At 37.5% G+C, this 12,709-nt stretch overlaps 1 protein-coding gene and 1 non-coding gene across 2 annotated transcripts in view; one reads left to right on the top strand and one right to left on the bottom strand.

Moving 5' to 3' along the window:
* MUC19 (mucin 19, oligomeric) overlaps nt 1-12,709 on the top strand; it is a 181,107-nt gene that overhangs the window by 153,693 nt on the left and 14,705 nt on the right. The window contains exons 152-168 of the mRNA XM_055358896.2: nt 330-383; nt 885-917; nt 1,172-1,225; nt 1,363-1,415; nt 1,582-1,630; nt 1,869-1,931; nt 2,489-2,536; nt 2,929-2,982; nt 3,136-3,189; nt 3,654-3,701; nt 4,291-4,344; nt 5,097-5,150; nt 6,138-6,185; nt 6,437-6,490; nt 6,646-6,699; nt 7,024-7,077; nt 7,223-7,276. Coding sequence (XP_055214871.1) covers nt 330-383; nt 885-917; nt 1,172-1,225; nt 1,363-1,415; nt 1,582-1,630; nt 1,869-1,931; nt 2,489-2,536; nt 2,929-2,982; nt 3,136-3,189; nt 3,654-3,701; nt 4,291-4,344; nt 5,097-5,150; nt 6,138-6,185; nt 6,437-6,490; nt 6,646-6,699; nt 7,024-7,077; nt 7,223-7,276 — 882 coding nt within the window. The remainder of the gene's footprint in view (nt 1-329; nt 384-884; nt 918-1,171; nt 1,226-1,362; nt 1,416-1,581; nt 1,631-1,868; nt 1,932-2,488; nt 2,537-2,928; nt 2,983-3,135; nt 3,190-3,653; nt 3,702-4,290; nt 4,345-5,096; nt 5,151-6,137; nt 6,186-6,436; nt 6,491-6,645; nt 6,700-7,023; nt 7,078-7,222; nt 7,277-12,709) is intronic.
* On the bottom strand, nt 10,708-10,814 carry LOC115930244 (U6 spliceosomal RNA). Its single transcript, XR_004066897.1, has one exon. It is a non-coding gene; the product is annotated as a U6 spliceosomal RNA (small nuclear RNA).

Raw genomic sequence — 12,709 nt, 5'->3', positions numbered from 1 at the left:
ATGAAAATGATAATAGTAGTGAGTATATCTATCATTGATGAGTTTGTAACATAAACATTTTTATTAAGAGGTTTACATATCTTATTCCAATTAAGAACTACCTAAAGTCTAATTAAGAACTGTATGAGTTAAAATTATTTTATTCCCCATTTAAAAAAATACACTTGTGTATTGAAGGTTTACATCACTTTTAAAGTCAGAAAAGTTTCTTTTCTAACTTAGTAGGTGGCAAGACATTTTGAATTGGACTCCTCTCATGTAATGATATCACTTAGCTCATCCTTCTTCCTTAACACTCAATTAATTTTGGTTTTCTTTCCATCTTTAAGAGACCACAACTTTCCTAGGAGGAAGTAGCACCACTGGAGCAGAAATAAAATCAGGTGAAGATTATGGGGGTTTCATTATTTACTGTTGTATTTTGATAGATTTGTTAGGGAAAACATTTTCTCAATGAACTTTTTATTTTGGAATAATTTTAAATTATAGAAAGTTTGCATAGATTATGCAAAGGATCTCTTTAATGTGGAGTAGAGTTTTTCATTGCCTTTTGAAGCTGTTTCAAAGGAACCAGGATTTCCTTTCAGATTTGGAACAACTTGGGCCCAAATTTCCAAAAGGCTTTTTCTTCTCTAGGACTAGCCTCAGGGTTCAAGGCCTCTAGAGCAGAGAGTTACAGTAGCTGTGGCTCTGAAAGGGGTTTTCCTTTGAAAATAACTCAGTATGTGTATCATTACAGTACTGACTTGTATTTGGCATAGAAATCATTAAGATTTCACATTTTAGTTCAAGGGTAAAAATTCAAAATTTCCTTTCTTCTTTCTTTTTCTCCTTTTTTTTTCCTCTTCCTCCTCCTCCTCCTTCTCTCTTTTCCTTTTCATTAGGAGCCACCACTGGAGCACCAGGAAGTAAGACAGGTAAATTTGGAGAAAGCTTTTTATATGACCTTCAATCTTGGCAAAAATGATCAGCAGGCACATTAGCCACTGCATTAACCTTGGCCTTACAAAGGTACATGGTAAACATAGAAAATGCCACCTCCTGTCATTTATAGGTCCAGGAAGTATCTTTTGCTGCTCCAAGGTCCCAGGTAGACATGATGCTGGCCACATTCTTCTAAGGGTTACAAATGTGTCACTCTGTTGATCGTTTTCTTTTCTTTCCTGCCTAGGCACAGCTAAAGTGCTCTCTGGTACGACAGTTGCCCCTGGGAGCTCCAACTCAGGTAAAGCACCAGGCTGGAAGGAACCACTGTTCGGGAAGGGCTCCTCAGTGAGGTGTCTGCCTGGGTGATCCTACCATGCTTTTCTCAGATTCTTCTAATCTTTGCCCTCACTGCTATTCTTTTTCCCTTTTTCTCAGAGGCTACAACTTTCTCTGGAATCACTGAAGCAGTAACAGTCCCAAGTAAAAATGGGAAGTTGGTGAAATAGTTCTAACAATTCAAATTGATTGAAATAAATACAGAGTGATCTCCTATGGAAATCTTTGTCCAAGCCCCCAAATTTCAGAATACTAGTGTTTCACTCTAATTTTTACATTTATAGACAGCAGAATATTCTCTCTCTTTTCTCTTCTACAGGATCTATGACCACTGCACTGGGGAGCCAACTCTCCAGCAGTCAAATAGGTGAGCATGGGAAAGTATGAATAGCTGCCTGATATTTACCAGTATTCAGAGAATAAGGTTACTTCTAATATGAGAGCTTAGCCTTTGCTTTTTTTAATCTTTTTTGGAATGAAGTATCCTTGTTGAAAGGTGTATGAGGAATTCTGGAATAGGCCCTCTGAGTTAACAAAAAACATAATGTTTTTCTTCTAATCCTTCTGTTAATGTAAGTTAAATGACATAAGTTTCTTCCTCTTAGTGATTCCAGGTTCCAGTGGCACCATCTCTCACACAACTGTTGCACCTGGAAGTTCTGTTACAGGTAAGTGAATATTTTCAGTGGCAGTCATCACTTGTTTAATTTCAAGGAGGAATATGTAAACCCAAACATCTTTTCTGCTTCATTTCCTCTTCCAGAGGCCAAAGCTTCCTTAGAAGCCATCAGAGTCACTGTTGTGAAATCACTGAGAACTAGGGGTCTCGGAGGTTAGCATAGCCATTGAGTTGTGTCATGAGTTTGCTTCTGGATCTGAAAGATTATCGTGTAGGGTGAGCAGGTGCTCCCATCCATTCCCCTGAGCTGGCTTCTGAACCAGCCTTTTCCAATGCCTGGCCTTAGGACATAGATTTCTGGAGAGGGTAGTAGGAGCAGTAATTCCCTGGACTATTAACCCAGTGGATATTATAGGTATTACTACAGAATCTGCAGGAGTCAAGACTGGCCCAGAAGGTTCTGTCTCAGGTGAACAGGTGACTAAAATGAACCAGCAATTGCTTTCCATCCTGAGCTTTAAATATTAAGTTGCTGAATGGTTTCCTCAGTGATTGATTACATGTCAAAACATACTCAGAATCTTTTTTCCTACTTTCAATCATTAGGAACCACCACTGGTGCATCAGATGATCAAGTCACTGGAAGTAAAACAGGTAAATATGTTAAAGAAATTATTTTGTCTCACATTTGAGGGTTTTATATTATATGTGCTAGGTAAGCCTACTGAAAGATAGGCTTCTTGAGAAAAAAGTCTCTGTTTACTGATCCCTAGTACTAAACAGGGCTCAATAAATGTTTACTGAAGGAACAAAATAATTAAAATATAGGAAAAATACATAATTCAATCCAGGAGCAAAAAGGTCAGTGGAAGAACATGCTCATAGAACAGCCACATGGACAAACTACTCTGTGTCAATGGTGCCTCCCGGAGCTGGCCAGTGCACAATAAGAGTGATATGGCCCTGGAAATACAGATTTATTTTATACCTAGACTGCCTCCATGCAAAAGAATCTTCATGTTGACACCATAGCCTTCTCATTTCAGGCACTACTGGTGTGGCCTTGAGCACAACTGTTGCACCTGGAAGTTCCAGTACAGGTAGGCTAACAAGCTGAGAAGAAAGCTCCCTTTCTGGAAATAAGATGGCAAAAATGTCTTTCACATTGCTCTTCTTCTATAAGAGCATCACAGTGTATTTCCCCGTCCTTCTAAGTCCTCATCCTTTACGCATTGCTTCTCTTTTTCTTCCAGAAGCCACAACTTCCACAGGAGTCAATAGAACCACTGTAGTGGGACGGAAGACAGGTGAGAATTAATGGTGTGTGCGTGTGTGTGTGTGCATGCATGTATGACTTTTGAGTGATAATAAATTACAATTATACTTCTTAATAGGATAGTTTTTCGAGGAGGAGTTTTTGAGGAACTCTCATCTAAGAGCAGCATTTTGTTACTTGATTTTGAATTAACTTGGGCAGATTTCCTTCTATTTCCAGGGCCAAGCCTCACATATATGTCTCTGCAAATGAGAGTGAAAGTGATAAGTGTATGAAAAGTTTTCTTTATACATTTTAGTTATCTCCATTTTAGGTATATCAGAAAAATTAATTACTGGCTCAGAGGGTTCTATTTCAGAAGGCCAAATGCACACAGATTTGCCTCGAATGATATATTTTTCCTTGAGCACAATAATGACTGAAATGTACAGTAGTTATCTCTATAACTCTAGTCTACCTTTATATTAAAAAGTTTTTCTATTTTTATCCTTTTAGGAGCTACCACTAGAGGGTCAGCAAAGCAAGGAATTAGAAGCACAATAGGTAAATATGGCAGGAAAGAAAGCCACTTGTCTTACTGCCATTGAATTCCAGAAAAATTGAGTCCTCTGTTGAGGAATTTGCATCTTTATTTGATTTGGGAATAAAACTATGCATGAGAAAACACAGGCCGGGCATGGTGGCTCACACCTGTAATCCCAGCACTTTGGGAGTCTGAGGTGGGTGAATCACCTGAGGTCAGGAGTTTGAGACCAGCCTGACCAACGTGGTGAAACCTCTTCTCTACTAAAAATACAAAAATTAGCCAGGTGTGGTGGCATAAGCCTGTAATCCCAGCTATTCAGGAGGCTGAGGCAGGAGGATCACTTGAACCTGGATGGAGGTTGCAGTGAGAGATAGCACCATTGCACTCCAGCCTGGGTGACAGAGAGAGACTAGGGTAGCTTCTGGCAACACATCTAAACCTGGGAGTTCAAACACAGGTGAGCCAGCCAGCTGGTGAGAGTCCTCCACAGAACAGTTTAGTAGTAAAGTGCCTCCCATGGCTCTGTTATTAAGAATAGTGCATCCTTCACTTTCCTCACAATGCTAATTCCTCTCACCTCATATTTTCCTACCTTTCCTCTCTAAGAAGCTACGACGTCCTTTAGAGGCACTGGGACCACAGGAAGTGGAATGAATACAGGTGAGCACACAAGCTTCCTAACCTGTTCACTTTTCACTTAAAATAAAAGCAACAGTAGCTAACACTTCCTAGCATGAACTATGTTCCAGGCACTACTACACATTTTTCTCATTATTATTTCTTTTATCCCTCATCCCAAATTGCGAGGTAAGCACTATTGTTCTCACAGACTTTCCAGGTGAGAAAACTTATGGCTCAAAGATATTCACTAACTGAATGAAGATCACACAGCGATTAAACAACAGATTTCAACTCAGGCGCTCTGGCTTCAAAATCCATCCTCTTAACCATGATACTAAATCACCACTACACTATACCACTGCGCTCTTTTGTCATGCCTCAACTCATCTAGAACACTACAATTTCTACAACACCAATATTTTGCCCAAATGAAAATTCAACAGGTAATCAGTCCTGCTTTGTTCCTTCTTCTAGGGGTATCAGGTAGCCAAGTCACTAGCATTCAACTAGGTAAATAAAGTACCTTTGTTTTACTGACATTGAGCCCAGAAAAAGAGACGTTCTCATTGAGACTCCACCACCACCTCACATTGCACCCTTCCCCCACCAAGTTTATAGTGAGAATGGAGCACTACATTTGCAAACACACAAAATAACTTTGGAACAAGCTATCCCTGAAAATATTCTTTTTGCATAATGAAGAATTCTGAGGTTGCCTCATTCTATTATAGAATGTGCTTTTATTATAAGAATAAAATTGATATAGTAGTACCCTTCCATTTTGTTTTTAGGTACTACTGTAGTGGTCTCTGGCAACACCATCTCACCTAGCAGTTTCAACACAGGTGAGTCAATGAGGAAACAGATGCTGTTGGTTTTTTTTTTTGGTTGGGGGCTAACTCTGCAGCAATGGTACATTATATCTTTTGATGATTTTCTGTTAGCCCTCACTACTTTCTTCCTTTTTATTCTCAGAAGATATAACTTCCATGGAAGGAAGCATAACCAATGAAAGTGGAATTGGCAAATATATATATATATATATATATATATATATATATATATATATATATACACACACACACCCACACACATAAATATATATGCATATATTAACATACATGAGAAAAAATGAGAAATGAGAAAAAAATCACAAATATATATATATTATTTTTTTCTTGAGACAGTCTCACTCTGTTGCCGAGGCTGGAGTGCACTGGTGTGATCTCAGCCTACTGCAAATTCCACCTCCAGGGTTCAAGCAATTCTCTTACCTCAGCCACCTAAGTACCTGGGATTACAGGTGTGCACCACCACACCCAGCTATTTTTTTTTTTTTTGTATTTTTAGTAGAGATGGGGTTTCACCATGTTAGCCAGGCTGGTCTTGAACTCCTGGCCTCAAGTGATCTGCCTGCTTTGGCCTCCCAATGTTCTGGGATAACAGGCGTGAGCCACTGCACCTGGCAAAAGAATTGGCAACTCCTGAGTTCCCACAAATCTACATTGGGCTTTTGCCTTTTCATAGAGATATTTGTTAAACAAAGCTTGTATTTATAAAAATCATATCATTTATCCTGGGGCCAAACCTTATACTAAAATTATAGAAAAAGAGGCTCAGAGTCCAGAAATATTCCCCTTTTAACATTCAAGCTATTACCCCAGTACCTACAGAGGCAATATAAATCCATATAGTTCTATTTAAGGCAGCAGAGATGATAGAAGTTACTCTGGAGGTTTAGATGTGTCATACTTTGGAATTCAGATATTATAAGTTTATTGAATGCAGTTCAATACATTTACACAAATATTGTTTTCATTTCTTTTCATTAGAAGCTACCAGTGGCACATCTGAGAGGCCAAACCCTGGAAGTGAAATAGGTAAGTGTGAAAAAGACCCCAAAACCTCTGACATTTAACTCTAAGGAGCCAAATAATCAAGGCTGGACTACAACCTAATGTGTTTACTGTGAGTCTGAATTTAAAAATGGAGAGCACACTTCGTGGTGACAGGATAGCACAAGCAAGGTCTTTTGCTGCTTTGAAGTCACAGACAGTCATTGTTGTCCATGCTCTTCTTGGGATGGTAAATGCATCACAATTTGGGTTCTCTTTCTCTCTGCCTGCTTTAGGCATCACTGGCATAGTCTCTGGCACAACAGTTGCACCTGGAAGTTCCAACACAGGTAACCTAATAGGGAATATAAGGGGCTTCAGTCATGGAATATGACTGATTCCCTCCCCCCAAACATACACACTCCCTGCCATACCCTGGGAATACCACTGGATTTTCTCAGTTATAGGATTCTTCTGAATTTACTTCTTTTCTCCCTTCACTTAGAAGCCACAACTTCTTTGGGCAATGGTGGAACCACTGAGGCTGGAAGTAAAATAGGTGGGCACTAGCAATCAAATGATTATTTTTTCTTTTCATCTTAAACTAAATCAAATTGGCTATAATGAACTTAGTGGACATTTTCCTCAATCATTGAGTACAAATTACCAGGATATAAATAGTTTACTCCTTGTGAATTGCCGGTTACGTATTTGCAATACAATGACATCATGAGACCATGCATTATGTATCACTTAAGGCAAGAAAGTTCCTGATAAACCTTTTAGTTCACTTGAGAAACCTATGATTTTTTTTTTCTAAACCAAATCCTAATTTTAGATGAAAAGGAATTCATAAATTGATTATCTCCTCTTGTGATTGCAGTTACCACTGGGATAACTACTGGCACGACCATTGTACCTGGGAGTTTCAACACAAGTGAGTCATGAAAGAGTTGGAGAAACCTGCCTACATGAACTTCTGGGGACCTGATGGCTCCCATAGGGATATTACATAAAGTAAGACTGTTACACATTTTTCCAAATGTCTGCATTCTATATCACTTTCTCCTATTTCTCCTCAGAGGCTACGACTTCTACAGACATTGGAGTTGCCACTGGAGTTGGAATGGCAACTGGTGAGTGGTTTGTTTTGGGTTCTCAACAGTTCTTTGCTTAAGTTTGTGGTAGTGATGAATGAATGGAAACATGAGCTGAAATAGGATTTTGTATTTCACTTGAATAGACATGTCAGGTAAATCAAGATTGGGCCCTTGCTCTTCAGATTGATTTTCTCCATACACTAGTCTTTTTTTTATTTTTTAAATTTTTTCAACTTTTATTTTAGATTGAGGGGGGTACATGTGTAGGTTTGTTACATGTCCTGAATGTATTGCATGATGCTTAGGTTTGGAGTATGAATGATCCTGTCACCCAGGTACTGAGCAGAGTACCCAACAGTCAATTTTTCAATGCCCCCTTCTTCCTCCCCTTTATAGTGGTCCCCAGTGTCTATTGTTGCTATCCATATATCCATGGGTATCCAGTGTTTAGCTCCCACTTCTAAGTAAGAACATACAGTATTTGTTTTTCTGTTCCTGCATTAATTCACTTAGGATAATGGCCTCCAGCTGCATCTCCAGCTCCATCCGTGTTTCTGCAAAGGACATAATTTTGTTCCTTCTTATGGTTGTATAATATTCCATGGTGTGTATATACTACATTTTAAAAATCCAGTCCATCATTGATGGGCATCTAGGTTGATTCCATGTCTTTGCTATTGCGAATAATGCTGCGATGAAAATGCAAATGCATGTGTCTTTTTGGTAGAAAAATTTGTTTTCTTTTGGATAGGTACCCACTAACGGGATTGCTGGGTCAGATGGTGGTTCTATTTTAAGTTCTTTGGGAGATCTCCAGACTGCTTTCCATAGTGTCTGGATTAATTTACATCCACATCAACAAAGAATAAACATTCCCTTTTCTCTGCAGCCTTACCAGCATCTGTTGTTTTTTGACTTTTTCATAATAGCCAGTCTGACTGGTGTGAGATGGTATTTCATTGTGGTTTTGATTTGCACTTCTCTAATGATTAGTAATGTTGAGAAATGTTTCATATGCTTGTTGGCTATGTGTATGCCTTCTTACGAAAAATAACTCTTCGTGTCCTTTGCCCACTTTTTAATAGGGTTGTTTTTTGCTGGCTAATTTGTTTACATTCTTTGTAGATTCTGGATATTAGATCTTTGTCAGGTGCATAGTTTGCAAGTATTTTCTTCCATTCTGTAGGTTGTCTGTTAACCTGTTGATAGTTTCTTTTGCTGTGCAGAAGTTCTTTAGTTGAATTAGGTTCCATTTGTCAAATTTTGTTTTTGTTGCAATTGTTTTTCGCATCTTTGTCATGAAATCTTTGCCAGGGCCTGTATCCAAAATGGTATTTCCTAGGTTATATTCCAGGGTTTTCATACTTTTAGGTTTTGCATTAAAGCCTTTAATCTATCTTGAGTTGATTTTTGTATCTGGTGTAAGGAAAGGGGTTCAGCTTCAATCTCCTGCATGGCTAGCCAGTTATGCCAGCACCATTTATTGAACAGTGAGTCATTTCCTCATTGCTTGTTTTTGTTGGCTTTGTCAAAGATCTAATGGTTGTAGTTGTAGATGTATAGCATAATATCTGGGCTCTCTATTCTGTTCCATTGGTCCGTGTGTCTGTTTTTGTACCAGTACCATGCTGTTTTGGTTACTGTAGCATTGTAATATAGTTCGAAGTTGGGTAATGTTATACCTCTAGTTTTGTTGTTTTTGCTTAGGATTGCCTTGGCTATTCAAGCTGTTTTTTGGTTCCATATGAATTTTTAAAAACCTTTTTTTTTCTAATTTTGTGAAGAATGTCATTGGTAGATTTAAATAGCATTGAATCTGTAAATTGCTTTTGGCAGTATGGCCATTTTAATAATATTAATTCTTCCTATCCATGAACATAAAATCTTTTTCTATTTGTTTGTATCATCTCTGATTTCTTTCAGCAGTGTTTTGTAATTCTTATTATAGGGCTGTTTTGCCTCCCTGGTTAGCTGTATTCCTAGGTATTTTATTTTTGTGGCTATTGTGAATAGGATTGTGTTTTTAGATGTGGCTCTCAGCCTTGATGTTGTTGATGTATAAAATGCTACTAATCTTTGGACACTTATTTTGTGTCTTGAAACTTGGCTGAAGTTATTTATCAGGTCTACGAGCTTTTGGGCAGATACTATGGGGCTTTCTAGATATAGAATCATATCTTCTGCAAACAAAGATAGTTTGACTTATTTCCTTCCTATTCTGAAGCCTTTTATTTATTTCTCTGGTCTGATTGCTCTGGCTAGGACTTCTAGTACTATGGTGAATATGAGTGGGGAAAGTTGGCATCCTTGTCGTATTCCAGTTCTCAAGAGGAATGCTTCCAGCTTTTGCCAATTCAGTGTGATGTTGGCTGTGGATTTGTCATAGATGACTCATTATTTTGAGGTATGTTCCTTCAATACCTAGTGTTTTATGGGTTTTTAACATAAAGGGATATTGAATATTATCAAAAGCCTTTTCTGCATCTATTGAGATGATCGTGTGGTTTTTGTTTTTAGCTCTGTTTATGTGGTAAATCACATTTATTGGTTTGTGTATGTTGATCCAACCTTGCATCCCAGGGATAAAGCCTACTTGATCATGGTGGATTAGCTTTTTGATATGCTGCTGGATTTAGTTGGCTAGTATTTTGTTGAGAATTTTTGCGTCTATTTCATCAAGGTTATTGTCTTGAAGTTTTCTTTTTTGTCGTGTCTCTATCAGGTTTTGGTATCAGAATGATGCTGGCCTCATAGAATGAGTTAGGGAGGCATGTCTCCTTCCCAATTTTTTGGAATAGTTTCATTAGGAATGGTACCATCTCTTCTTTATTTATCTGGTAGTATTCAGCTGTGAATCTGTCTGGTCCTGGGCTTTTTCTGGTTGGCAGTCTTTTGATTACTGATTCAATTTCAGAACTCTTTATTGGTCTGTCTAGGAATTTAATTTTTTCCTGGTTCAATCTTGGGAGGTTATATGTTTCCAGGAATTTATTCATTTCTTTCAGGTTTTCTAGTTTGTGTATATAGATGCATTTGTGGTAGTCTCTGAGAGTTTTTTGTTGTTGTTGTTGCTGTTGTTGTTGTTTTTTGGTAATTCTATGGAGTGAGTGGTAGTATTTCCTTTGTCATGTCCGATTGTGTTTATCTGGATCTTCTTTATTGGTCTAGATGGCCGTCTATCAATTTTAATTATTCTTTCAAGAAACAAACTCCTAGATTCATTGATATCTTGTATGGTTTTTCACATCTTAATTTTTTTTTTCAGTTCAGCTGTGATTTTTGTTATTTCCTGTCTTCTGCTAGTTTTGAGGTTGGTTTGCTTTTGTTTCTCTAGTACCTGTAGGTGTGATGTTAGGTTGTTACTTTGAGATCTTTCTAACATTTTGATGTGGGCATTTGGTGCTATAAACTTCCCTCTTAACACAGCTTTAGCTGTGACCCAGAGATTCTGGTATGCTGTATGTTTAAAAAATATGGAATGCCTCATGAATTTTTGTGTCATCCTTATACTAGGGCCATGCTAATATTCTCTGTATCACTCCAATTTTAGTATATGTGCTGCTGAAGTGAGCACAATAATTTCTTTGTTAGTTTTCTGCCCTGATGATCAATCTAATGCTGTCAGTAGGGTGTTGGACTCCCCCACGATTACTGTGCAGCTGTCTTTTTGTGGGTCTAGAAGTACTTGCATTACGAATCTGGATATTCCAATGCTGGGTGCATATATGTCTAGAATAGTTAATTATTCTTCTTGAATCGAACACTTTATCACTATGTAATGCCCTTCTTTGTCCTTTTTTGCTGTTGTTGGTTTAAAGTCTTTTATGTAAGAATAGCAACTTCTGATCTTCTTTGCTTTCCTTTTGCATTGTAGATCCTTCTTTCTGTATTTTGACTCTGTGGGTATAATTACATGTGAGATGGAGCTCTTGAAGACAGCAGATGGATGGCTCTTGTTTTTGTTTGTTTGTTTTTGTTTATTTCCAACTTGCCACTCCACACCAGCTTTTTAGATGTGATTTTTATGAAACTAAGAATGATATGTTATTCTGAATCCTTTATCCATCTTGCCTTCATATGGTCAGCTGGAGTTTTCAAGAGCCTAGAAAATGCCAGTCTTGGTTAGTAAAAGTGTTTAATTTGCCCATCTTGGACTTCTATTGCATATTAAACCTATTCTCATGGGTTTATCCTCATGACTAAGGTTCCAAGAAATTTAATTAAAAAAAATTCACCCCCACACTTCCAAGAAGTCCCTATGAAATGTGAGGGAGCAACACCACAGGAATTAAAACTGAGGAGCAAAGGAAAAGCACTTCTTTCCAAAGTATTTAACCACAGCAAAAGGGCTCCAGAATAGAGTTTTGCCACAGTTTGTTTTGGGGGATGAGGAAGCCTAGGAGAAAGTACGGTTTTTGTTTCTCTTTGCATAGAGAAGCCCTTGGATGGCTTATAAGAAATGTGAATTTTTCCAAGTCTATGATGTTCTCTGGGTTAAAAAAAAAGTCATTACTATGATCTCTGTCTCTCTTGATCTCTCTCTCTCTCTCTCTGTTTTACTATCTTTCCCTCAATTTCATTTTCATTTCAAATCCCCTGGAATATCTTCTTTCATCACACTTGCTGGAAATTTCGACAGGGATTAGTCAAAGTTACAAAAGAAAGCTGTCTCTGAGTACCTCAGGCAAAAGGCCATCTTCTTTGAGAATATTTCTTCTACTATAACATGAAATATTTTCCAGATTTCAAAATTAAGTCATCTCAACTTCTTCCTCTACTACCAGGAACTACAACTTCATTACTGAACAATACCACTATTAGAAATTAATTATAAACAGGTGATTTCATTAATTACTAGTGAAATTTAGGCCCTGATAGGAGATGATAAAACTTTTCATTTGAAGACTTATTGAAGTCCGTTGAAGGTAGTCATATTAATGCTGTGGAATACCCTGAACTAAAGATTTAATTAGAAACATCATTGTTAGGACATAGCTTCCCAGAAGTAGATACCTAAATGGGGACAGGAATTTTTTTAAGTAAAGTATTTCCACACTTATCTTTGCTAATACTACTGTCATATCAAATAAAGTCACCACTAACCAAGAATTCCAGGCTGGATAAATAAAAGATGACTGAAATAAGCTTAAGACATCTTGGGGGCCTTTTGTTTACTTGAAAGAATTAGGACAGAGAAGAATATTTTCTCTTTTCTATTAAAATGTCTGGGGGATGTAAAACAATATGGAATTTTCAGGGAACTATAATACAATAATACAATATACTTGTGAAAAACAACCCAGATGTTGAGAGAACATTGAAAGAGGGAATGTTGGGAAGATTTTAGAGCTTCTAGATTGCAAAGTTGGGACAGAAATATCATGAAATGAGGAAAAAAAGATCACTCATCAATTCTATATTCTATGAGAATATTATAATATTGGCCTTAATTATAACACAAAAAATTAA

This window comes from Gorilla gorilla, chromosome 10 (genome assembly GCF_029281585.2).
Source record: "Gorilla gorilla gorilla isolate KB3781 chromosome 10, NHGRI_mGorGor1-v2.1_pri, whole genome shotgun sequence".
Classification (NCBI taxonomy): Eukaryota; Metazoa; Chordata; class Mammalia; order Primates; family Hominidae; genus Gorilla; species Gorilla gorilla.
This window is presented reverse-complemented; position numbering and strand designations above follow the sequence as displayed.